At 49.7% G+C, this 24,200-nt stretch overlaps 2 protein-coding genes across 3 annotated transcripts in view; one reads left to right on the top strand and one right to left on the bottom strand.

Annotated features, from left to right (window-relative positions):
* Positions 1 to 22,446, top strand: part of LOC133247378 (keratin, type II cytoskeletal 7) — a 40,558-nt gene extending 18,112 nt beyond the window's left edge. The window contains exons 2-10 of one of the 2 annotated variants that reach the window (XM_061416083.1): positions 16,778 to 17,209; positions 17,977 to 18,185; positions 18,786 to 18,846; positions 19,223 to 19,318; positions 19,531 to 19,695; positions 19,964 to 20,089; positions 20,342 to 20,562; positions 21,376 to 21,407; positions 21,942 to 22,446. In XM_061416083.1, coding sequence (XP_061272067.1) covers positions 16,790 to 17,209; positions 17,977 to 18,185; positions 18,786 to 18,846; positions 19,223 to 19,318; positions 19,531 to 19,695; positions 19,964 to 20,089; positions 20,342 to 20,562; positions 21,376 to 21,407; positions 21,942 to 22,054 — 1,443 coding nt within the window. In that variant the 5' untranslated portion in view covers positions 16,778 to 16,789 and the 3' untranslated portion in view covers positions 22,055 to 22,446. The remainder of the gene's footprint in view (positions 1 to 16,777; positions 17,210 to 17,976; positions 18,186 to 18,785; positions 18,847 to 19,222; positions 19,319 to 19,530; positions 19,696 to 19,963; positions 20,090 to 20,341; positions 20,563 to 21,375; positions 21,408 to 21,941) is intronic. The other variant, XM_061416085.1, reaches the window with a different exon arrangement.
* Positions 167 to 12,178, bottom strand: LOC133247380 (keratin, type II microfibrillar, component 7C-like). The gene is made up of 7 exons (XM_061416088.1): positions 11,381 to 12,178; positions 3,922 to 4,130; positions 3,256 to 3,316; positions 2,326 to 2,421; positions 1,652 to 1,816; positions 1,315 to 1,440; positions 167 to 585 (listed from the first exon to the last, which is right to left on the bottom strand). The coding sequence occupies exons 1-7, from the start codon at positions 11,819 to 11,821 to the stop codon at positions 361 to 363; spliced, it is 1,323 nt and encodes a 440-aa protein (XP_061272072.1). The 5' UTR covers positions 11,822 to 12,178; the 3' UTR covers positions 167 to 360.
* Positions 22,447 to 24,200: the final 1,754 nt, after the last annotated feature.

Here is a 24,200-nt window from a genome sequence, read left to right as displayed (position 1 = left end):
ATGGCTGTGGCTGCTTTCACATTACAATAAGCAGAGCAGTTGAGCAGAGACCGCGTGACCCACCAAGTCTAAAATATTTACTATTTGGCCATTTGGTAAAAAGTTTGCCCACCAGGAACCCCAGGCTCTTATTTTAGGACCCACAGTACAGATTACTTACAGACATTCAGAGTTCCGATGCCTTCACACAACCTTGTGGGGAGAAGAAAGAGACAAAAATTAGTTGGGGAGAGCAGAACCAGCAAATTCCCTCCTCCAAATAATCTTGATGCAAATTAGATATAAATAAGATGTAGACACGTTCCTGGCTCTGAACACAGGTTGGAGGGTGAAGAGACATCCTCTGCACAGATGTGGTCCTCACCTCTGCTCCTCGCCCTCCAGCAGGCGCCTGTAGGTGGCGATCTCGATGTCCAGGCCCAGCTTGGAGTTCATCACCTCCTGGTACTCCTTGAGCAGGGAGGCCATGTTCTGCTTGGCCTTCTGCAGAGCCTCCTCCAGCCCTGCTAGCTTGCAGCTGGCATCATTAAGGGCCGCCTCACCCTGCTGCTCAGCCTGGGTCACTGCAGCCTCCAGCTTGGAGTTCTGGGGGGGAGGGTAAGGTTATTAAGGCTCCTTCTTTTGGACTTAGGGTCAGAGACCAGGTATCCACTGGCCATTGACTGTCAGGGGAAGAAGGGGCCTTACTGGTTTGTTGGGTCAGGGGTTGCAAATTAGTGCTCTTGGGGAATGTCGGCACAGTGTCCTTAACTTTTTGAAATTTAACGTATAAACCCACATTCCTGGCGTCTCTTGAAAAATCCGAGGATCTGGCCACACTGGGCCTGCTTTTCCACAGGGCCTGTCTCAGTTTGATCTGATGAGCTCTGCCCATTGTGCTTCCAGTTTACCAAACCCTAGTGCCTTTGGTATGGCCTGCTTCGCTCATTCACTAATCTCTGGGGACATCTCAGTGTGTGATCGCTGACCTAAAACAATGGGCCAGAGAGGTGAAATGGGCCCCCCAAGTCACGTGACGAGCTAGTGGCAGGGCTGGTTAGAGAGCGTAGGTTTCCGGCCCCTCAGACTGCTATTTCCCCTGCCTCATTTTGCCTCAGAGACCATGAAAGACCAAGTCACTCCATTCTCCTCCATAGCCCTGCCCCCACAACCCACATTCAGGGGGAATGGAGAACATTGTCTATGGAGGGGACCTGCCTGAAGTTTCACGTTGCTCCTTTTCCCACACTTTGGCAAGGTGTCTGACTTCAATCTCCCTGCCTCAGGCCAACCCTGTTCTCTTTCTACACTGAGGGGTGGGCCAGGACCCTGTACCTGGCACTTGGCATTCTCGACCTCGGCCGTCAGCCTCTGGATCATGCAGTTCAGCTCGTTGATCTCCTCCTTGGTGCAGCGCAGGGTCTCCCCGTGCCGGATCACTGTGGCCTTGATCTCCTCACACTGGGGAGAAGCACAGATGTTCATGAAACACAGGCTATGTCATCCGACTGAACTCCACAGCTTGCACATCTGCACCCCATCCCGAGAGCTGCCCGCCCTTCCCTTGCCCACCCAGACAAAGGTCAATGCTTTTTCAGCATCCCTCCCCACTCTGCTAATGCTTTCAGATTTTGGCATCCCTGTTCTGGGAAGGGAGTGCTGGACCACTCACCTTGCTGCGGTACCAGGACTCAGCCTCGGCCCAGCTGCGACCGGCAGTGTCGTCATACTGAGCCTGGATCTCAGCCACAATGCTGTCCATGTTCAGGTCCCGGCTGTTGTCCATCCTGACGATGACCGAGGTGTCTGAGATGTGGGTGTGGAGAACTTGGAGCTCCTCAGGGGAAGTAGGGGAGTGTTAAGAGCCCCTTGGACCATAGCCCCCTCCAGGCAGCCCGCTTTCTCACCTCCTTTCCTGTCCCTTGCCCCTGCTTCTTCCACAGCCTCACTGTCTGAAACCTCAGTTCAAAGGTGACATCTTCCTTCAACCCTGGAAGCTCTCAGTGCTCCTCAGGACCAGAGGCCTGAGGCTGAGAGGAGTCCAGCTCTGAGGCCTGCTTACCTGACTTCAGTCAGGGCCTCCTGTCTTGATCCTTTGGATCTAGGACTGGAACTTGAAATTTGTGATAATTGTCACCATGCTAACTGGGAGCACCAGTTTGTCTGGGCTTGGCAGGTAAGACACGAAGCTATACCTTTCACCTTCTGACAGTAAACCTGCCTCGGGTTCCTCAACTCTGCCCTATGTCCCCAAACCAAGAGTTTCAGGAGCCAAAATGGTGGCGAGTACTTTCCAGTGTCTAACTGCCATCCTCCTTGGTGCCCAGCTGCTTTGTGGCCCCTCACCTCCTCATACATCTGCCGCAGGAAGTCAGTCTCCTGGGTCAGGGCCTCCACGTTGGCCTCCAGCTCTGACTTATGGAGGTAGGCTCCATCCACATCCTACAGGGAGAGGGAGGGGCAAGAGTCTCAGTGGGGAGACAGCACAGAGCTCTCCCCAGCAGGGAGGGCGCACTCCCTGGACCCTCCTTAGCTGCTCATTCTGGTGCCTGGTGTCATGGTGTTAGTGAAGTCCTTTACTCATTTTGAGGGGTCAGGAGCAGGTATGGGTGAGAGGGGGTCCCGATGTTTCCAGGCATTCCCCTTGGTACTAGGATGATCCCTCTAGAAGGCACTATCATGAAACGTAGGATCTAATGTAAAATAGCTCAGTTCTAACGCTGACCCACTTCTCCCTGCTCTGGAATGTTATGGAAAGAAATCTAGAGATGTGTGGTCAGAAGTCATCCCAGGGATCAACTCTGCTCCCAAACCAATGTGACTCAGGGCGAGACCCTTGCTTGGTCTGTGTCTCAGTGTACTGAGGGCGGTGTTGCTGAGTCAAGTCCTAAGAGGTGAGGAGCAACAGCTCTGTTCATGCCAGCATTTCCCAACCATTGCTGGCCAAGGATGGAGTCATCCCCAAGCATTCAGGTGCTCTTCTGTTCACAAAAATTTATGCAGTGCCTGTTTTCTGCCAGGCTCAGAGCAGGAGGAGGTGGGAAGCCATTGAGCAGGTGGGAGTTAGCTTGGATGGTGGGAGATTGCCCTGTTTGAAGCACTGCTCTGATGTCCAGGGCCACTCAGGGAGCACTGGGACATTTGGAGAAAGAAATAGGGGAGAGGTTGGGCTGTGTGATTCCGGGGAAGTCACTTAGCTTCACTGAATCACAGAGTGCTCCCTCCACCTCTGTCCACGGTTCTGAGTTGTGGGATGTGTATTCTGGGGCCACTCACCTTCTTCAGGGCCACAAATTCATTCTCAGCAGTGGCCCTGAGGGCCACCTCCTCTTCATACCTGGGGACAAAAAGGGCACAAGTTTCAGTGGCCAGAGTTTCAATAGGCTGGGATTTGAGGAGAAGCAAAGAGAAGGAAGGCTCAGACAAACACATTCCAGGAACTGGATCTTTTGGACGTGGTCATGGAATCAAAAATTGTCCATCCCTCTCCTATGGGCACCCAAACCAGCCATGTCACCCACTGTTCTTCCTGTTTTAGAGGCAGGGTGGGTGCCATGCACATTCTTGTAGGCCTCCTTTCTGTTCCTGAAGCTAATTCCCCAGTGGTGGTGGCGGCACCCTGATCTAGTTTAGGTGTCCCCTTTTCCTGTTCTCTTGACTTTCTTATCCTTACCCCTCTTCAGGGCCCAACACAGCACCTGGAACATAGATAAATGCTTGATAAATCAAAATAAAATAAACACAGAATGATGAGGTGGCTGGAGAAGCACAGACTTGCCAGTGATTCCTCTCCCATTTCAGAAAAGAAAAAAATTTCCCCACAGTCTTTCTGTCACTCTCTACTTCCTAGTGGAAAGTTCTTCTAGGGGTCTAACCCAAATCTATCCTGCTTTGATCGCACCCCATTTCTTTTCTCCACAGCCTCCTCCCCGATGCACTCACTTCTTCTTGTAGCCCTCCAGTGCCTCCTGTATGTGGTTGGACTGTGAGGCCAGCCTCCTGCCGTCAGCCTCCACATGCTCAGCCTCCCGCTTCAGCGTTTGGATGTAGCCCTCGTAAAGGGCCTCCAGGTTGCTCTCACAGCACTCGCGGTCCTGGTGGAACTGCAGCTTGGTCTCCAGCAGCTTGTTCTGCTGCTCCAGGAAGCGCACCTGGTATGGAGGTGGGAGAAACAGTGAGAGGAGCCAGTAAGCCCAGCCCTCCTGCGAGAACAGGCAGAGTGAGAGAACTGGAGCTCACAGCAAGGTGTGCAGAGGCAGAGGGTGGGTGGATGGCATCATCCTTGCTGGGCTCTCCTGGCCTTAGGAGGCAGCTGGAGACTCCTTGTTCCTGATTGCTTGCTCGAATCTGAGTGAGGGTCTGTCCAGTTGGGCCTGGCTGGGGTAAGTGCGACACTGAAGGGCATATGGGTTGTGCTGGGTTGGGTTGGGGCAGAGACAGATAGGAGTTGACAGTAGTGACAATCAGGGAAGGTTTCCTGGAGGAAAGGAGTGTAGAGGAGGGTTGAGAGGGTTAGAGTAAGAGGAAAGCCTTTCACTGTGAACCTCACCAGTGCAGGGGAGCTCTGTCCTCAGTGGCCAGCCTGGGGCTTGAATGGATGGTCAGCCTGGGCAGGGCTTCCTACCTGGGGAGGGAGGTTGGAGAGGGCAGTTTCTCACCAAGTAGGAAGGCTGGGGTCTGAAGAGGCCTGGTGGAGGATGACACACACTCCTGTGTGAGGAGACACACACTCTTATGTGTCTGGAAGCCAGGCAGGTAATGTGAAGGGGGGATGATAGTAAAGCATGCAAACCAACGCTAGAAATCATTCAAACTGGACAGATGTGACAGCAGCAATCACGGTGCCGCCAGAAAGGAATCAGCAAACAGGACCAGGCTCCCCGGTCTCCAGTTTTCCCCTCTCAGATTTTTTTAGCTGGATTTGGGACATTGCCTTGCCTTTTACAGGCCCGAAATCCTTTCATCCAACCCGATGAATGCAGCTAGGCAATCCCTGTGGAGCTCCCAGAAATGGGGAAAGGGCACTGCTGATATGACGTGGGATCATTTTAGGGGGTCTTAGCTGGCAGGGCTCGAGCCATGGTGGTGAGTTGCTTGCCTGTCTTGATCCCTGTGTTTCCTTTCAGAGTCGTGGCCAGCACACACACTGCACCTAGCACAGCTTTGGGGCTGAGGGGGGAAGCCACACACAGAGAAGCATCACACAGAGAATCAGTGGAGAAACGACACAGAGCCCATGCTGTCTGCTCCTGGGCCAGGACCCTTTCTGCTCCACTCCCTGTCCACCTTTCCCAGGTGTGAGCTCCAGCACACTCAGGATGGAGTGCCTGCTGAAGGGGGCCAGCTCTCGCTCGAGAAGAGTGGGGGAGCTGGGCCCCAAACTTTGAACTCCCTAGCCTCAGGGGCCTGGAGAGCCTGGAAGAGCCAGGCTTGGACCCCTGCTCTGCCACCCACTCTCAGGGAATGTGGGTGGGGGCTGGGGCCGGTCCTGCCATAATTCCCCATCTCCTTTCTCCTCTGTGTGCACTCAGAGGACTACTCTGGTGGCAGTGATTCTCAAACATGAACCCTTCACAGGCCAGCTTCAGGATTTTGCCTGTTTTACTCATGATTTATCTACAAATGGATTTGTTTAGTATTTCACCAAACACTTAAATGGGGCTTAAAGGGGTAGTTTTATATTAGCATCATAGCTGTAAAACCAGTATCACTAGGCATACATAAGAGGAAAACAGAAAGCATGACATTCTAGCTGAAACTGTTGCCCCAGACAGCTTTGAAGCTGAGGCTTGCTCTCTTTCATTAAAAGCATGAGAGTAGAAGTATTAGCAAGTATTAGACAGAGAAGGCAATGGCACCCCACTCCAGTACTCTTGCCTGGAAAATCCCATGGTTGTAGGAGCCAGGTAGGCTGCAGTCCATGGGGTCGCAAAGAGTCGGACACGACTGAGCGACTTCACTTTCACTTTTCACTTTCCTGCATTGGAGAAGGAAATGGCAACCCACTCCAGTGTTCTGGCCTGGAGAATCCCAGGGACGGGGGAGCCTGGTAGGTTGCCGTCTATGGGGTCGCACAGAGTCGGACACGACTGAAGTGGCTTAGCAGCAGCAGCAACTATTACAGGGATATTAAAGACATATTAATACCTAATGAGATTTCCCCAATTTGATTTTAAGGATCAAATTAAATAAATTCAGATCAGATCAGATCAGATCAGTCGTGTCCGACTCTTTGCGACCCCATGAATTGCAGCACGCCAGGCCTCCCTGTCCATCACCAACTCCCGGAGTTCACTGAGACTCACGTTCATCGAGTCAGTGATGCCATCCAGCCATCTCATCCTCTGTCGAACCCTTCTCCTCCTGCCCCCAATGCCTCCCAGCATCAGAGTCTTTTCCAATGAGTCAACTCTTCCCAGGAGGTGGCCAAAGTACTGGAGTTTCAGCTTTAGCATCATTCCTTCCAAAGAAATCCCAGGGCTGATCTCCTTCAGAATGGACTGGTTGGATCTCCTTGCAGTCCAAGGGACTCTCAAGAGTCTTCTCCAATATCACAGTTCAAAAGCATCAATTCTTTGGCGCTCAGCCTTCTTCACAGTCCAACTCTCACATCCATATATGACCACGGGAAAAACCATAGCCTTGACTAGACGAACCTTTGTTGGCAAAGTAATGTCTCTGCTTTTGACTATGCTATCTAGGTTGGTCATAACTTTCCTTCCAAGGAGTAAGTGTCTTTTAATTTCATGGCTGCAGTCACCATCTGCACTAATTTTGGAGCCCAGAAAAATAAAGTCTGACACTGTTTCCACTGTTTCCCCATCTATTTCCCATGAAGTGGTGGGACTGGATGCCATGATCTTCGTTTGCTGAATGTTGAGCTTTAAGCCAACTTTTTCACTCTCCACTTTCACTTTCATCAAGAGGCTTTTGAGTTCCTCTTCACTTTCTGCCATAAGGGTGGTGTCATCTGCATATCTGAAGTTATTGAGATTTCTCCCGGCAATCTTGATTCCAGCTTGTGTTTCTTCCAGTCCAGCGTTTTTCATGATGTACTCTGCATATAAGTTAAATAAGCAGGGTGACAATATACAGCCTTGACAAACTCCTTTTCCTATTTGGAACCAGTCTGTTGTTCCATGTCCAGTTCTAACTGTTGCTTCCTGACCTGCATACAAATTTCTCAAGAGGCAGATCAGGTGGTCTGGTATGCCCATCTCTTTCAGAATTTTCCACAGTTTATTGTGATCCACACAGTCAAAGGCTTTGGCGTAGTCAATAAAGCAGAAATAGATGTTTTTCTGGAACTCTCTTGCTTTTCCCATGATCCAGCGGATGTTGGCAATTTGATCTCTGGTTCCCCTGCTTTTTCTAAAACCAGCTTGAACATCAGGAAGTTCACGGTTCACATATTGCTGAAGCCTGGCTTGGAGAATTTTGAGCATTACTTTGCTAGCATGTGAGATGAGTGCAGTTGTGTGGTAGTTTGCGCATTCTTTGGCATTGCCTTTCTTTGGGACTGGAATGAAAGCTGACCTTTTCCAGTCCTGTGGCCACTGCTGAGTTTTCCAAATTTGCTGGCATATTGAGTGCAGCACTTTCACAGCATCATCTTTCAGGATTTGGAATAGCTCAACTGGAATTCCATCCCCTCCACTAGCTTTGTTCGTAGTGATGCTTTCTAAGGCCCACTTGACTTCACATTTCAGGATGTCTGGCTCTAGGTCAGTGATCACACCAGTGATTATCTGGGTCGTGAAGATCTTTTTTGCACAGTTCTTCTGTGTATTCTTGCCATCTCTTCTTAATATCTTCTGCTTCTGTTAGGTCCATACCATTTCTGTCCTTTATCGAGCTCATCTTTGCATGAAATGTTCCTTTGGTATCTCTGATTTTTTGAAGAGATCCCTAGTCTTTCCCATCCTGTTGTTTTCCTCTATTTCTTTGCATTGATTGCTGAAGAAGGCTTTCTTATCTTTTCTTTGAAACTCTGCATTCAGATGTTTATATCTTTCCTTTTCTCCTTTGCTTTTCACTTCTCTTCTTTTCATAGCTATTTGTAAGGCCTCCCCAGACAGCCATTTTGCTTTTTTGCATTTCTTTTCTATGGGAATGGTCTTGATCCCTGTCTCCTGTACAATGTCACGAACCTCATTCCATAGTTCATCAGGCACTCTATCTATCAGATCTAGGCCCTTAAATCTATTTCTCACTTCCACTGTATAATCATAAGGGATTTGATTTAGGTCATACCTGAATGGTCTAGTGGTTTTCCCTACTTTCTTCAATTAAAGTCTGAATTTGGCAATAAGGATTTCATGATCTGAGCCACAGTCAGCTCCTGGTCTTGTTTTTGCTGACTGTATAGAGCTTCTCCATCTTTGGCTGCAAAGAATATAATCAATCTGATTTTGGTGTTGACCATCTGGTGATGTCCATGTATAGAGTCTTCTCTTGTGTTGTTGCAAGAGGGTGTTTGTTATGACCAGTGCATTTTCTTGGCAAAACTCTATCAGTCTTTGCCCTGCTTCATTCCATATTCCAAGGCCAAATTTGCCTGTTACTCCAGGTGTTTCTTGACTTCCTACTTTTGCATTCCAGTCCCCTATAATGAAAAGGACATCTTTTTTGGGTGTTAGTTCTAAAAGGTCTTGTAGGTCTTCATAGAACCGTTCAACTTCAGTTTCTTCAGCGTTACCGGTTGGGGCATAGACTCGGATTACTATGATATTGAATGGTTTGCCTTGGAAATGAACAGAGATCATTCTGTCGTTTTTGAGATTGCATCCAAGTACTGCATTTCAGACTCTCTTGTTGACCATGATGCCTACTCCATTTCTTCTGAGGGATTCCTGCCCACAGTAGTAGATATAATAGTCATCTGAGTTAAATTCACCCATTCCAGTCCATTTCAGTTCGCTGATTCCTAGAATGTCGACATTCACTCTTGCCATCTCTTGTGTGACCACTTCCAATTTGCCTTGATTCATGGACCTGACATTCCAGGTTCCTATGCAATATTGCTCTTTACAGCATCAGACCTCACTTCTATCACCAGTCCCATCCACAGCTGGGTATTGTTTTTTCTTTGGCTCCATCCCTTCATTCTTTCTGGAGTTATTTCTCCACTGATCTCCAGTAGCATATTGGGCACCTACTGACCTGGGGAGTTCCTCTTTCAGTATCCTATCATTTTGCCTTTTCATACTGTTCATGGGGTTCTTAAGGCAAGAATAAATAAATTAAATTAATAGATTAAAGAGATGAATTTTTTCATCAGGTGTTTTGATGTTATTTAATGCTTCAATGGGACATCTAAAACATCTAAATTTATACCACATAAAATATCAACAGTCCTCATTCCCCATTTCCAGGAGAGTTCAGTTCAGTCGCTCAGTTGTATCTGACTCTTTGCAACCCCATGGACTGCAGCATGCCAGGCCTCCCTGTCCATCACCAACTCCCGGAGCTTGCTTAAACTCATGTCCATCGAGTCGGTGATGCCATCCAACCATTTCATCCTCTGTCATCCCCTTCTCCTCCTGCCTTCAATCTTTCCCAGCAGGGTCTTTTCCAGTGAGTTAGTTCTTCACATCAGGTGGCCAAAGTATTGGAGCTTCAGTTTCAGCATCAGTCCTTCCAATGAATATTCCGGACTGATTCCCTTTAGGATTGACTGGTTTGAGCTCCTTGCAGTCCAATGGACTCTCAAGAGTCTTCTCCAACACCACAGTTCAAAAGCATCAATTCTTCGGTGCTCAACTTTCTTTATAGTCCAACTCTCACATCCATATGTGACTACTGGAAAAACCATAGCTTTGACTAGACGGATGTTTGCTGGCAAAGTAATGTCTCTGCTTTTTAATATGCTTTCTAGGTTGGTCATAGCTTTTCTTCCAAGGAGTAAGCGTCTTTTAATTTCATGGCTGCAGTCACCATCTGCAGTGATTTTGGAGGGAGCCCAAGAAAATAAAGTCTCTCACTGTTTCCATTGTTCCCCAACTTTTTGCCATGAAGTGATGGGACCGGGTTCCATGATCTTTGTTTTCTGAATGTTGAGTTTTAAGCAAACTTTTTCACTCTCCTCTTTCATTTTCATCAAGAGGCTCTTCAGTTCTTCTTTGCTTTCTGCCATAAGGGTGGTGTCATCTGCATATCTCAGGTTATTGATTTTTCCCCCTGCAATCTTGATTCCAGCTTGTGCATCATCCAGCCTGGCATTTTGCATGATGTACTCTGCATATAAGTTAAATAAGCATGTGACAGTATACAGCCTTGACACACTCCTTTCCCAATTTGGAACCAGGCTGTTGTTCCATGTCCAGTTCCAACTGTTACTTCTTGATCTGCATACAAGTTTTTCAGAAGACAGACAAAGTAGTCTGGTACTCCCATCTCTTGAATTTTCCACAGTTTGTTGTGATCCACACAGTCAAAGGCTTTGGTGTAGTCAATAAAGCAGAAGTAGATGTATTTCTGGAGTTCTCTTGCTTTTTTGATGATCCAGCGGATGTTGGCAATTTGATCTCTGGTTCCTCTGCCTTTTCTAAATCCAGCTTGAACATCTGGAAGTTCTTGGTTCACGTACTGTTGAAACCTCGCTTGGAGAATTTTGAGCATTACTTCGCTAGTGTGTGAGATGAGTGCAATTGTATGGTAGTTTGAACATTCTTTGGCCTTGCCTTTCTTCTGGATTGGAATGAAAACTGAACTTTTCCAGTCCTGTGGCCACTGCTGAGTTTTCCAAATTTGTTGGCATATTGAGTGCATGACTTTCACAGCATCATCTTTTAGGGTTTGAAATAGCTCAACTGGAATTCGATCACCTCCACTAGCTTTGTTCTTAGTGATGCTTCCTAAGGCCTGCTTGACTTTGGACTCCAGGATGTCTGGCTCTACGTGAGTGATCACACCATCGTGGTTATCTGGGTCATTAAGATATTTTTTGTATAGTTCTTCTGTGTTCTTGCTCTCCAGGCAAGAATACTGGAGTGGGTTGCCATTTCCTACTCCAGGGGATCTTGCCCACCCAGGGATTGAACCAGGGTCTTCTGCATTGCAGACGAATTCTTCACCACTGAGCCACCAGGAATGAACTTCCAGGGGAGACTAGCCTGTAAATTCTCAGGTCCTGCCAGGACTTCTGAGCTCAGAAAGGGTGGGATCTTGTCTATGGGGACCCTGCCTGTCTGGAAAGAGGTTGTATATAGTAACAGTGCTCTAATCAGGAGCCCCTGCTCTAGACTCATCTCTCTGGTCTGTCTGTGCCTTGGAAGTGTGTCCATCTCCTCCATCAGCCTGGGGGCTCACCTGGCCCACATCTCTCTTGCCCCCGTGACTAACCCTTGAGTGCCCACCCAGGAAGGGAAAGTTCAGGAAGGGTGTGATCAAGGACACTCACCTTGTCGATGAAGGCAGCGAATCTGTTGTTGAGACACTTGATCTGCTCCTTCTCCTCTTGCTTCACGCACTGCGCATTGGGGTCGATCTCCAGGTTGAGGGGCGTGAGGAGGCTCTCATTGACTGACACGGTGGTGATGCAGGGAGGGCTGGGGCCGCTCACGCCGCCGGAACGGTATCCAAAGCTGCGGTCGCAGGACCCGGCGCGGAAGCCCCCGCAGATGCTGCGGCTACCGAAGCCCCCGGTGAGGCCGCGGTAGCAGGAGATGCCACGGTAGGGGGCGGCCGTGATGCAGCAGCGGCCGGGGCGGGGTCCGCAGGCGGAGACGCAGCTGAAGGCTCGGACCCCGCCGGGGATGCAGACGCGCGATGGGAGGCAGGACATGGTGCTGTGGCGGCGAGCGGCGGTGGGAGAGGGCAGCTGGACCCAGAAGCCCACCATGTGCCTTATATCGCGGCCCGCGGGCCGGAAGGAGGAGTGCTCGGCTCACTCGTTTATGAGCTTGGAGGTCGGGCTGAGAGCCTCTGCGAGCCGGAATTAAAGTGAACCAGGCCTCCCGGCTGCCTCTATAAAACGGCGTTCGCCTCCCGCCCGCGCGCGCTTTATGGGACCGGGTAGCGCCTGCTCAGCTTCGCCGGCCGTGCGCTGCGGGCTTGGGGCCGGCCGCCCGCGGCCCTAGGCCGGGACTGGGCAGGGAAGCGCGGGGGCATTGGTTCTAGTCCCAAACTGGGCAGCTAGGCACCCCCGGCCCCACCAGCCTGCGCCACCGCCCTGCAGGCTGGGAAGCTTTGGTCTTAGTTTTCTGTGCGGCTCTGCGAGGTCTCTGTGTGAGTGTGTATGTGTTGTGTGTCTGTGTGTGTGTTGAAGGGGAGGCATCTTAGAGGTCAGTTCTGGAGATTCTTGTCATGATCTGGGACAGGTGAATAACCTTTCCGAACCTCAGTTTCCTCATGTGCAAAATAGGGATCCTAACAGAACCCGCGTGGGCGCAATGGACAGGGTAGCATTTAGGGCCCTACTTAGCTCTTAATAACAGCTCCATAAATGTTAGTTTGTTTGTTTGTTCTGTTTATTCTATTATTAATTTGCCATTCATCCTGTTTCCGCTGGGACAAAAACTCTCTCTCCTCTCTGTCAGAACTCAGCTCATAGTTCCTCACCCAGTAAGACTGGATCCTCCACCCCCACCCCTCATATTTCTCTCCACTCTACTGGTGAGGAGAAAGGGAGTTTACATTTATGGAGTACCTACTATGTGTGAGCTTCCTGGGTGGCTCAGCAGTTAGAGAATCTGCCTGCAAGGCAGGAGACGCAACAGAAGCGAGTTCAATCCCTGGGTTGGAAAGATCCCCTGGAGGAAGGCATGGCAACCCACTCCAGTATTCTTGCTTGGAGAATCCCATGGACAGAGGAGCCTGGTGGGCTACAGTCAGTGAGGTCGGAAAGAGCAGGAGACGACTGAAGCGACTGAGGACACAAGCACATACAATGTGTGAGGAATTTATCCTGCATTATTTCATCTAACCCCGAGGGCATTCTTCTGAGGTCAGAATTACTGTGTCCATTTACTTGATTAGGAAGATGAACTCAGAGTGAATCAATGGCTTATTTACAATCAAGCACGGGGGCTTCGCTGGTGGCTCAGTGGTAAAGAATCCACCTGCCAACGCAGGAGACACAGGTTTGATCTCTGGTCTGGGAAGATCCCACATGCTGTGAGGCAACTAAGCCTGTGTGCCACAACTGTTGAATCTGTGCTCTAGAGCCTGAGAGCCACAACTACTGAGCTTACTTGCTGCAACTAGAGAGTAGCCCCCGCTCTCCACGACTAGAGAAAGGCCCCCGCTCTCCACAACTAGAGAAAGGCCCTCGCGGCAACAAGGACCCAGCACAGTCAGAAACAAACAAATAAAAATAATGATTAAAAAAAACAAGGTAAAGCACAGAAGGGTCCATCAAGGGCAAAGTCAGAATCTGGAAGGAGGCTCCTAGCCCTTTGCCAAGATTGAAGAGTCTGAGTCTTCAGGACTGAATGAGAGTTAAGTTCCTCATGGAGGCAGGAGCCCAGACTGCTAGGCTTTGGGGTCTTAGAGAAATCAGATCCAAAGCCTTCTCCTCAACTGATGCTTGCTCATGGCCAAAACCCTAGAAGGCTATGAGCCGTCATAATGGTAGTTAATTATGTGTCCAATTATGGACAGAGGAAACCAGAGTGTGAACTCAGCAGCTTGCATTAAAGAGAAATACGCAAATCATCTTTGGCTTCCTTTGCTTTTAAATATGACTTGTTATTATGCAAGGGGGTAATTAAATCCTGGAACAGCAGAGGTCACCCTGGCCGGCCATGCCTGGCTTTGGCTGCCTGGTGTCCCATTTCTAGGGAGTGCCTCACTGCCCCCTTTGCTGTCTTTCCCAATTCTCTTGTGGGCCTGAATCCCTTTGGTCCAGCTTTGATTTTTGCAGGGGTTTCAGTGTAACCTTAGAGCCATCCTCTGTAGAAGATGGAGCCCCACCTCCAGTGTCTGTGCTTCTGCTCCCAGCTCTAGCTGTGTGTCTAATGGCTTCAGGATTATGAATTTCTACTCCAGTTTTCTTCGTTAAAAAATTATTGATTTTTGGCTCTGCTGGCTCTTTGTCACTGTGCGGATTTTTGTCTAGTTGTGGAGAGAGGGGCTACTCTTTGCGGCAAGCGGGCTCAGTAGTTTGTGACACACGGGCTTAGTTGCTCTGCAGGTGGGATCTTTCCGGACCAGGGACTGAACCTGTGTGTCCTGCATTGGCAGGTGGGTTCTTTACCCCTGAGCCGCCTGGGAAGCCCTCTACTCCAGTTTTCTTTAGGGAATAAATTGGTATTGAAAAAGTCTTCCCTTGGTATCTCCCTCACAAGAGGAAATGGACTTACCCCAAAGTATTTAATTTCCTTAATTTAAAGATTTAAATTAGACTTACAGAAGCACTTTCATGATGCTTGCTTGGATCTCCTTCTGCATTTTGGTGGATGGATGGAGCAGATTTTCTGTGCTATCACAATCAATGAGGAGGTTAATAATCAGCTTTTGTTCACACTGATAATTAAGTGCATTTAAAGCCCCAAGAGACCAGAGGCCTGCAGGCTGAGTTGTACTCTCTAACATGACCTGAAGGATGGAAATGACAGGTTTGACAACTAAAGCACAGTGGTCCCCCAAGTGTCAGTACCAATCCCTGACCCAGCTCCAATTTCTGATACATTCAAGGACAGACTTCCCCATAAAGACAGTGGTCACAGTGATGGGGAAGAGGGGGGCTGCTCCATTTTCAGCCACATCTTCTAGAAATTGATCCCTTGCCCCCTTTATCTCCTGGGGCACCAGTTTAACCCACCAGTCAACAGATGGAAAGCTGGTGTCGTGTCTCTTCTTTACCCCCACCCTAGGCCCCTGGAGCAAATAGATACCCAAGGCAGGGAGCAAATAGATACCCAACAGGAGCCAGGCTCAGAGTTGGAAAGAGTCTGCAGTCCCCACAGAGGGCAGGCACATGCAAAGGACTTTAATACAAGGCTGCAGGGGATCTGACTTTAATGCCAGGGTACTCGGTGGGAGAGTCAGCCTCCAGCGCCTTGGGGCCAGAGGTCAGGGTATGGTCTTACAGGAAATGACAGCTTGGTTGGGGATGAAAAACACTGAAGAGCTGGATGTACAGGGAAGAGAGAGGGGAGGAGGGTTCAGGCAGAGGGAACCGTGTAAGCAAAGACACAAAGCGAGGGAGGCCAGAGGATGTGGGAGGAACAGCTGGCAGCGAGTCTACCTTGGTTTGGAAAATGGGGGATGGATGAGGTTAGGGGGAAAGGAGGCAGGGGGATGGTGAATATGGTGGGTGGGTAAGGTGGGCTTAGACTATCAAGCTGAGTGTGAGAGGTAGTTGACTGGGAGAAGGCCATATTCACCGTGTGTGACCAAATGGGATGTGAGGATAGTACATGGAGGGTGTGTGTGTGTGTCTACTTTTGGTAGCCCAAGGTGTCCTTATGAAACATCTTGAACATCAGCATGCCCATTTCAGAGACACACTTCTTTTTTCTCTGTGGAATAATGGTCAAAGTAATTCTGGAATCAGACATACCTGGGTTCAAGCCTGGGCTCTGCACCTTGCAATCTGGATGAAAATTCCATAACCTCTCTGAGCCTCAGTTACCTTTGTATCTAGAATGAAGATAATCAAACTTATCCAGGGATGTGATATGGATAAAGTGAGTGTATATGTAAAGCATTAATACAATGCCTGGTGCCTAGTAAGTGATCAATAAATATCAGCTGTTATCATTATTGTTGTTGTTATTATTTCCCCTCTATGGCCCATTGGTTGCCCAGGTACTTCCCTTCCAACCATCCTGGCCTCTGCACTCCCCTCACCCCCACCCTGGGCCTGCCTTGTCTTCCAGGTCTGGGAGCTGGGGCCTCCTGCCCATTGAAGTTTCTTGGAAAGGATCCCAGGTCCCACCACTCAGTCCAGGCCCAGAGCTTATTGGAGAAGCTCTTCTGAAAATGCCCCAGAAAACAGGGAGGCCTTTGAAAGAGACTGTCTGGGGAGTGTGGCCTTGCACTTAAGGTCTAGTTGAGGAAGACACTCTGTGTCAGGTGTGGGAGAGGAATCTTGAAGGCACACAAAGAGGGATGGAGGTGGGTGGACAGAGAGGGTTTTAGGGACTCAGATACTGAACTCTCACACCACTGCTCACACACATCTACCCACTTCATGGATCCCCCAGCATGAAGTGGCTGAACAAATACTTTTTTTTGGTTGTATGACTGGCTTTTCCACGTCTTGGTGGGAGTAAACACAGTTTCCTTCTGGCCATGCCAAGGGTCAAGTGTCATAGGTTGCCCTGAAGAGTTGGTCCCCAAGACCCTACCTGTGAAGCCCCTGGAAGGCTCTTGCTCTCAAAGCTGCCAGGGTCCACGGCCACCTTCCCACCATAGGCTGGCCCACCCTTTGTCCCTGGTCTTAGTGCATCTTGTGGCCCAAACTAAAAGTCAGAGGTCATGAGTCCAGCTGACCTGAAAACCATCATCCCAACCCAGCTTCCCTTCCTCTCCTCAATTATCTCGCAAAATGCAGAGTCCCCAGGCCTTGGTTGATCTAGGCTCCTTGGCACCCTCAGGCCCTGAACTATGGAAAAAATTCTGCCAAGGCTTCAGAGTTGCCTGAGTGTAGGATTTTCCAAAGCCCCATCTTGATGATATTATCCCAGGAGAGGAGAAACAACTGAGAAATTCCCCAAGCCCATAAAGGTGACAAGAAGTTTGCTCCACACGGTGACGTAGACAGCGCCAGGTGTCTGGGTTTATAAAAGGCACAGACAGTGAGGGAGAGCTCAGAACCCTTCTCTTCTTCCTCTGGCTTCATCTCCTCCAGCCTTGAATCACTATGACCTGTGGATCGGCTTGCTTTAGCTCCCGTAGCGGAGTCCGCAGTTCCAGCTCCTGTGTGACCACTCAAAGGTACGCTCCTGGTCGCACCTTCAGCTGTGTCTCGGCCTGTGGGCCCAGGCCCAGCCGCTGCTGCATCACGGCTGCTCCTTACCGCGGTGTCTCCTGCTACCGTGGGCTCACTGGGGGCTTCAGCAGTCGCAGTGTCTGCGGGGGCTCCCGTGCTGGTTCCAGCAGCCGCAGCTTTGGGTACCGCTCTGGTGGCCCCAGCCCTCCCTGCATCACCTCCGTGTCAGTCAACCAGAGCCTCCTCAAGCCCCTCAACCTGGAGATCGACCCCAATGCACAGCGCATAAAGCACCAGGAGAAGGAGCAGATCAAGAGCCTCAACAGCAAGTTTGCTGCCTTCATTGACAAGGTGGGTGTCCTTGATCACACCCTTCCTGAACCTTCTTTCCTGGGTAGGCACTGAAGGGTTAGTCAGGGGGTAAGAGAGATGTGGACCAGATGAACCCCAAGTCTGATGGAGGAGATGGACATATTTCCAGGGCACAGACAGACTAGAGAGATGTGAGCATTGAGCAGGGGCTCCTGGTATGATAGCACTGTTATAATGTACAAGAGAGATAAGAACAGGCTTGGAACTGCATGTCAGAGGGAAGCGGACACAGACCCCTGTCCCCCATGGGACACATACAAAATTTACGTCAGAAATAGAAACAGAAGAAAAAAAGAAATAGAAATAGGACTATAGGGTCATCCTTGTGGACATCTGGAATGCTTAGTTGTCCCCCGCCGATCTCTCTCTCTGCATCCCCGCCCCACACTCACTCACTCACACACTCTCACACTGAACTCTGGGGCCAGCTGAGGCTTCTCCAGTAATGTTCACTTCAGACAGGAATGGGCCAGCAGGAGACCTAACTGGGGAAGGTTTTCCAGGGGAAGGCTTAGTCATTTGGGAAGGGATTCTGATCCCTGGCACAGTGAAGCCAGGCATGAGAAAGGACTTTTCCGCTTGATCATGGATACTTGGACTCAGATCTGCAGCCATCTCAGTGACAGAGATCCTCATGTATGTGTTGGGGTGGGATGGGAGAAAGGGATGGGTGGAAGTTTTGGAGGGTAGATTCTGCAGGATGCTGGAATTACGGCTGTCTGGGTGACTATTCCTCTGGGCGGCAGGTGCGCTTCCTGGAGCAGCAGAACAAGCTGCTGGAGACCAAGTGGAAGTTCTACCAGAACCAGCGCTGCTGCGAGAGCAACCTGGAGCCCCTGTTCAATGGCTACATCGAGACGCTGAGGCGGGAGGCTGAGCGTGTGGAGGCCGACAGCGGGAGGCTGGCCTCAGAGCTCAACAGCCTGCAGGAGGTGCTGCAGGGCTACAAGAAGAAGTGAGTGCATTTGGGAAGGTCCACTTCTCTCAGAAGGGTTGACATGATACGACAATTGGGGAACCACTGAGCACACTGGCCTTAGAAACTTCTTTCTTCATTAACCCACTTTTGCTTTTATCAGCTTTAAAGGCAGTGACAGGAAGACACACGAAAAGAAGAGAAGCTGAAATGTCAGCAAAGAGTCTTTCTATTGCGTTATGAACTTCTTAGGATAGGGACCATATCCCTCTTCATCCATCCATCCATCCATCCATCCATTGACCTGTCCCACAAACCTGTTCTGAACACTCACTCTTTTCTTTACTGTGCTAGGTACTGGAGGTACAAAGAAATGACACTATGTCTTCTCCACTGTTCACAATCACTGGTTCAACTTACTAGTTCCATCCACCTTTCCAGGCAGTTTATTATACTTGAGTAATAACAAAGCCAATATCTTTAAAGTGAATCATGTCTAAGTTAGAGAAATGTGTAATTAGGGATATGGGTGAGAGGGATGTTTCAGATATCCTGGGGGGTGGATGTGATGGGTCAGGTTGAGCCCTCCTTTCCATTACTAGCTAAATCTCTTGTTTCAAATTACCTTCCCTTGTGAAGGTATGAAGAGGAGGTCGCCCTGAAGACCACGGCAGAGAATGAGTTTGTCAAAATCAAGCAGGTGAGTAGGTCTGCTTGGGGGATAGTTGCCTGGGAGTCTGGTAGCCCTCAGGGCATCGGTATGCCCTTGTTCAGTTAATAAACTTATATTTTATTCCAACCGATAGGCATATCCCTTCTCACACTCTGGGAGATCTACAGGGCAGGAATTCTTTGGCTCTCCCTTAATAGAGTGGCCCAGAGAGATGGAAGGACTTTCTAAAGTCACACAGGACGTTTTGCTAGAGTTGGTGGGAGACCTTAGTTCCCTTATTCTTGACTTACTGATATATGCCTACGACTTGCTTTGCAGGGCTGGGGATGGGGTTGGGGGAAGTGGAGCCCCCACTGGAAAGCCTCTGCAATGACCAGGGATTGCTGTGTGTTTGTATCTCCAGGAGGTTAATCGTGCCTATGTGCTCAAAGGAGATCTGGAGGCCAACGCACACAGCCTGGTAGAGGAGGTGGGCTTCCTGAAGACCTTGTATGAAGAGGTGAGCACCAGCAGAGAGGACATTACTCAGGTCTCCTGATTCCCAGGCCGGCCTGTGTACAGAGGAAATAGACAGGGTGCCTGCAGGCGTGAGGGTTTTGGAAATTGTGGGCTTGTGTGTGTGTGTGTGTGTGTGTGTAAAGGTGGAAAGTGAACTCTGTTCTACTTGGCTCTGGATGGTGTATGTAATGTGAATGACTCTTGGCCCTACAGGAGTTGAGAGTCATGCAAGCCCACATCTCAGACACCTCAGTTGTCGTCAAGATGGACAATAGCCGGTACCTGAACATGGACAGCATTGTCGCCGAGATCAAGGCTCACTATGATGAAATTGCCAGCCGCAGCCGGGCCGAGGCTGAGAGCTGGTACCGCAGCAAGGTGAGTGGTCCAGGACACCTGCCTCCTAGATGTGGCGCTGGGGGGGATTCAAGGCATTTATTAAAAAAGGCTACTTTTGTCTGGGGATTCTGATCCTTAGGGACGGTAAATAAAGTATTGACATCTCTCAGGCTGGGGTAGAAAGGCAGGGCTGCCGTGTATGGTTGCACAGGCTGAGCACTGGACAACCTGCAAATCATCTACATTGTCCTGAATGTGTGGGAGGTCCTGTCCTGAGTTTCATGAGCCTCTCTGCTTCCTCTTCCAGTATGAGGAGATCAAGGCCACGGTGATCCGGCATGGGGAGACCCTGCGCCGCACCAAGGAGGAGATCAACGAGCTCAACCGCCTGATCCAGAGGCTGACAGCTGAGATTGAAAATGCTAAGAGCCAGGTAGGGTTTTTTTGAGGCCCACCCAGGGTCCCACAGGCAGTGTGTGCGCCCAGCTGGATCTCACCATTCACTCTCCAACCCATTCGTATGACTTGAGTCCTAAGTTATGGCCCTTCAGGGAGCCCCAGTTGATGAAGGGGAGAGGTCTGTTTCTGGGGTGATCTCATCTAGGTAGAGAGACTAGACACATCCAGGAAATGGACACAGAAACCCAGAGGCCATAACCCACCTTGTTCTCTCCTGGGCCCTTAGAACTCCAAGCTGGAGGCCGCAGTGACCCAGGCGGAGCAGCAGGGCGAGGCGGCCCTTAATGATGCCCGGGGCAAGCTGGCGGGGCTGGAGAAAACCCTGCAGAAGGCCAAGCAGGACATGGCCTGCCTGCTCAAGGAGTACCAGGAGGTGATGAGCGCCAAGCTAGGCCTGGACATCGAGATCGCCACCTACAGGCGCCTGCTGGAGGGCGAGGAGCAGAGGTGGGTACAGTCTGCACAGCTGGGGCCTCAATTGCATAGACCTGGCCCATTTTTTTTCCTCTACTACTTCCCCATTCCTTCTTCTGCTTACATCTTGGAACCCTTTCTGGCTCCCTCTCTGCTCCGAGGAGAGGCTAAGGAGAACAGTCTCAGTTGAGCCCGCTGTCTGATTTCCAGTGGGCTCCAACATCATTTGGTTAGGGACAATAGTTTGCTGGTTCTCTGAGGGAATAAAAAGTCTGTGATGTATAACATTTGCATATTTTAGTGGTATAAATACTGCTATCATGCCTGGGCTCAAGCTACCACTGTGACTTCATGCAGAGTTGGCTAGAAATGTACAAAACAGTATCTGTGAACTAACTGGTAGGAGCTGGTGCCAGAACATCCTTGCTTAAGGGACAGGATAAAAATGGCCTCAAACTGAAAGGGCAAATAGAAAAATACATTTCGATTAGAGAGATGAAAAGCTTGTGGCCCAGGGAGACTGGATTGTTCAGGATGGTAGAGCCAGTCAGTAGGAGTGGGGTCGGCAGTCTGAAGCTGGAGTCCTGGGGGCAGTCCCACTGCACTTCAGTAGGACCCTCTTCCTAGAGGGACCTGGGAGATCCTGCCCCTTGTGTTCTCTTGAAACAGAGCTGGGGAGATGCTGAGCCTCTAGGGGTGCTGGACCCCAGACCTTCTCTGACCTTCTGAGGAGGAACTTGGGTGGCTTCTTAGGTGACTGGGTTCAGAGTGGGTGACCATGTGACTTCTGGGATCGTTGTCAGAAACTAACACCCAGTCCTAATGCTCTTTTCTCTCCCACATCAGGCTGTGTGAAGGCATCAGTGCTGTGAATGTCAGTGAGTAATTCGGGCCCTGAAGGGGAGACACTGAAGTGAGACAGTGGGAAAAATGTCTTAGCTCTGAGGGTGAAAAGACCCTGGGAGAAGAGTTCCATTCATTTCCAATCACACAGTTACAAAGAGGGAGCTGGTTGACAGGTTAGGAGTGGAATAATACTTCACCCCCTGCCTGTTAGAGTGTCAGTCTTATTTTCCCCATTATAGGAAGCTCTGACTTTCTCCTTGTCCAAACACACTTGTCCATACTCCAGTTGTCTTGTTCTAGATCAAAACAGGTATTTTATTAGCATGGTTGTCCCCATGGAGGTCTTCCTGAAATCAGCTACAGAAGAATAGATTAAGAAAGATTGAGGTCATTCCTGTCCTGTGAGGATGGGAGTCCTGAGACCACACGGGAGTTCAGATTGTCTTTCTCCCTGGAGATGTGGATGATCCAGAGACATCCTGCTGGGTGTTAGGGAGGGAGTGTGCTTGGGACCAGCTCCCCACTACCCCCGAAGGTTCTGACTTACCATTATTGTCTCTGTGCAGGAGTGAGCAGCTCCCGGAGTGGAGTTGTATGTGGTGACCTCTCAGCCACCCGTACCTGTGGCATCGGTTCCTATGGGGTGGGAGCCTGTGGCAGCAGCTGTAAGAAGTGTTGAGCTGGTAGGACTTGAGGAGGCACCCAAGCCCCAGCCCATCTCACCCTCTCTGAGCCTCCCAGCTGGCCTGTCTGCCCAACCCTACCATGTGCAACCCATCATTCTGACTCACCTTCTCTACTGTCCACCTCTCAATTCTTGTGTGGGAATCCCCTCCTCCCCTCCTTGTCTCCTGCCTGCCTCTGGCTGAGAAAGGCTGCTGGGAGGAGTGATCCGTGGATGTAGTCTATTTGAGGATCCTGGGCTCTCTGATCCCACGAAGAGGGCAACACCTAAGTCCCCCTCCCACCTTTCTTTCCCTTGCATTCTTGAATGTTCGTCACTTCCTTTCCCAAATCTTCTTTCCTCCTTGCTAACTGTGCTTAAAATAAAGTCATCTAGTTTCCATCATATGTGTGCATCTTTCTGTCCATTATTCCAGGCTTGGAACGGGTGGGTGGGATCTCCAGGAAGTGGGGGTGGGATGGGGGGTGGTGGCGGGGGGTGTTGGAGGGGCGGGCCTGATGCTCAGGCTGTGCTATTGTGTGCTCAGGGCTCTCTGAGGTAGTTCTCTAGTGCTAGGAAGTGTCTGACACAGTGTTGGCTTATAGCAGGCACTGAGCAATGTTGAGAGAATGAATGAGTTCATCTCTGAGGTTTCTGATCGACCATGGGGCACCTCCACGTGAATGTTGCACTGATAATTGAAATTCAAGCAGCCTTAAAAACGTCTCATCATTTTCCTGTCTACAGATGGCCCATTCATCAACTTTCCTTCTTTCTATCAGTTCTTTCTAATATCTCCAGCTTAAAACTCTTTGACACCTATTTTCCCTATCTAACGAGTCACCAAACTTTGTGAATTGTTTTCTCTGAAGAATGCCACCAGCAACTTCTTTTCTTGCAGTAAGTCAGACTGCTGCTGCTGCTGCTAAGTCACTTCAGTCGTGTCCGACTCTGTGCGACCCCATAGACGGCAGCCCACCAGGCTCCTCCATCCCTGGGATTCTCCAGGCAAGAACACTGGAGTGGGTTGCCATTTCCTTCTCCAATGCATGAAAGTGAAAAGTGAAAGTGAAGTCGCTCAGTCGTGTCCGACTCTTAGCGACCCCATGGACTGCAGCCTACCAGGCTCCTCCGTCCATAGGATTTTCCAGGCAAGAGTACTGGAGTGGGGTGCCATTGCCTTCTCCGAAGTCAGACTAGGAACTCTAAACTTTTTGTCATTAAAATTCTAGATAATATATTTTAAAAATATTTTAATGCATCATGAGCTAGCAAGAACACATGGGAGATGATCAGAGTTGGATAACAATAACAATAAGCATGACTCCAGGGAAGTATGTGGATGATGAAGCCTGATGGCATGGAAGGGGCATCTGTTGGTCATTGGCATTCAGTGGATGGAAGCCCACTATGGTTAGGGGACAGGACACAAAGCCTAGGCCGATAAAAGAGAATTGGATCCAAGGTCCATAATAGGCAACTGGATGATCCTCAGTGAAGGGGGAAGCAGGACAAGAATCCGCAAAAAGAGAGGAAAGAAACATGTACGTCTTGATCTTGACTTTGGTAAAGAAAAGTTTTTCCTGATAACTTTAAACCACAAGTTTGCCCTCATCCAGCTCTGGGCTGAAGTTTACTTTTTTTTTCTTTTGGTGGCAAATACCCACAGTACCACACATGAGAACATTGTTTAAAATGAGCCCAGGTTGGTGGTTCTCCCCTGAATCTGGCAAGAGCAAACACAAATCCTTTCTAGAAGAATGCCATTCAAACCCAGGCTTCTAGGAATTCTTCCAGAGAGTGTTACAACAAATGGAAGCTCACAATTAATCAAAAATCATGAAATGTGAACCAAGATGCTATCATAAGAGGGGTGAACAGAAGCATCTCACATCAGCCTAATCCCCTGGAAGATGACTTGTGCGTGTGCTCAGATGCTTCAGTCGTGTCCAACTCTTTGCGACCCTAGGGACTGCAGCCCAGTAGGCTCCTCTGTCCATGGGATTCTCCAGGCAAGAATACTGGAGAAAGGATTGCCATGTCCTCCTCCAGGGGATCTTAATTGACTTTGATAAATTAAGGATGCTTTTTTTTTTTTATCAAGTTGCATGGCTTGTAGTATCTTGGTTCCTCGACCAGGGACTGAACCTCAGCCCCACCG

This window comes from Bos javanicus, chromosome 5 (assembly GCF_032452875.1).
Source record: "Bos javanicus breed banteng chromosome 5, ARS-OSU_banteng_1.0, whole genome shotgun sequence".
Taxonomy (NCBI): domain Eukaryota; kingdom Metazoa; phylum Chordata; class Mammalia; order Artiodactyla; family Bovidae; genus Bos; species Bos javanicus.
The sequence above is the reverse complement of the archived record's forward strand: the minus strand, read 5'-3'. Positions and strand labels throughout refer to the sequence as shown.

Bases quoted from the DNA above. Each gene is read 5' to 3' on its own strand.
- LOC133247380 (XM_061416088.1), bottom strand. From the start codon at position 11,821: ATGGTGGGCTTCTGGGTCCAGCTGCCCTCTCCCACCGCCGCTCGCCGC. The intron at 4,131-11,380 runs GTGAGTGTCCTT...CCTCCATACCAG, and splicing joins TCGCTGCCTTCATCGACAAG to GTGCGCTTCCTGGAGCAGCA. The intron at 1,817-2,325 runs GTGAGGGGCCAC...ACTTCCCCTGAG, and splicing joins TGCGGCAGATGTATGAGGAG to GAGCTCCAAGTTCTCCACAC.